We start from the raw sequence: 225 nt of genomic DNA, 5'->3' as shown, positions 1-225 counted from the left end.
ACCCCCGAGTTTTCCTTCTCCATTTTTAACGGACGGCGCGCTGGTACGCATGAAAGATTAATAAAGTGCTTCTGTGGTGCTATTTTCCTTCATGTTCCTAGCTTAATGGCGGCGGGAGTTGGCTCTCTGTTTGCTCTCCTGGATGGCTTTATCACCGGTAATTAATATTAATTGTTGTTAACTCTTTGTTTGTGGGGAATGGGAGTGGGGGGGAGGCAGGAGGAG

The 225-nt window shown here is 47.6% G+C and overlaps 1 protein-coding gene across 1 annotated transcript in view; it reads left to right on the top strand.

The window, feature by feature from the left end:
- Positions 1–105: 105 nt before the first annotated feature.
- The window catches only part of LOC119591179 (serine/arginine repetitive matrix protein 1-like), an 11,565-nt gene continuing 11,445 nt past the window's right edge, over positions 106–225 (top strand). The window contains exon 1 of the mRNA XM_037939888.1: positions 106–157. Within this exon, the coding sequence (XP_037795816.1) occupies positions 106–157 (52 nt within the window). The remainder of the gene's footprint in view (positions 158–225) is intronic.

Source organism: Penaeus monodon, chromosome 28 (assembly GCF_015228065.2).
Source record: "Penaeus monodon isolate SGIC_2016 chromosome 28, NSTDA_Pmon_1, whole genome shotgun sequence".
NCBI lineage: Eukaryota > Metazoa > Arthropoda > Malacostraca > Decapoda > Penaeidae > Penaeus > Penaeus monodon.
This window is presented reverse-complemented; position numbering and strand designations above follow the sequence as displayed.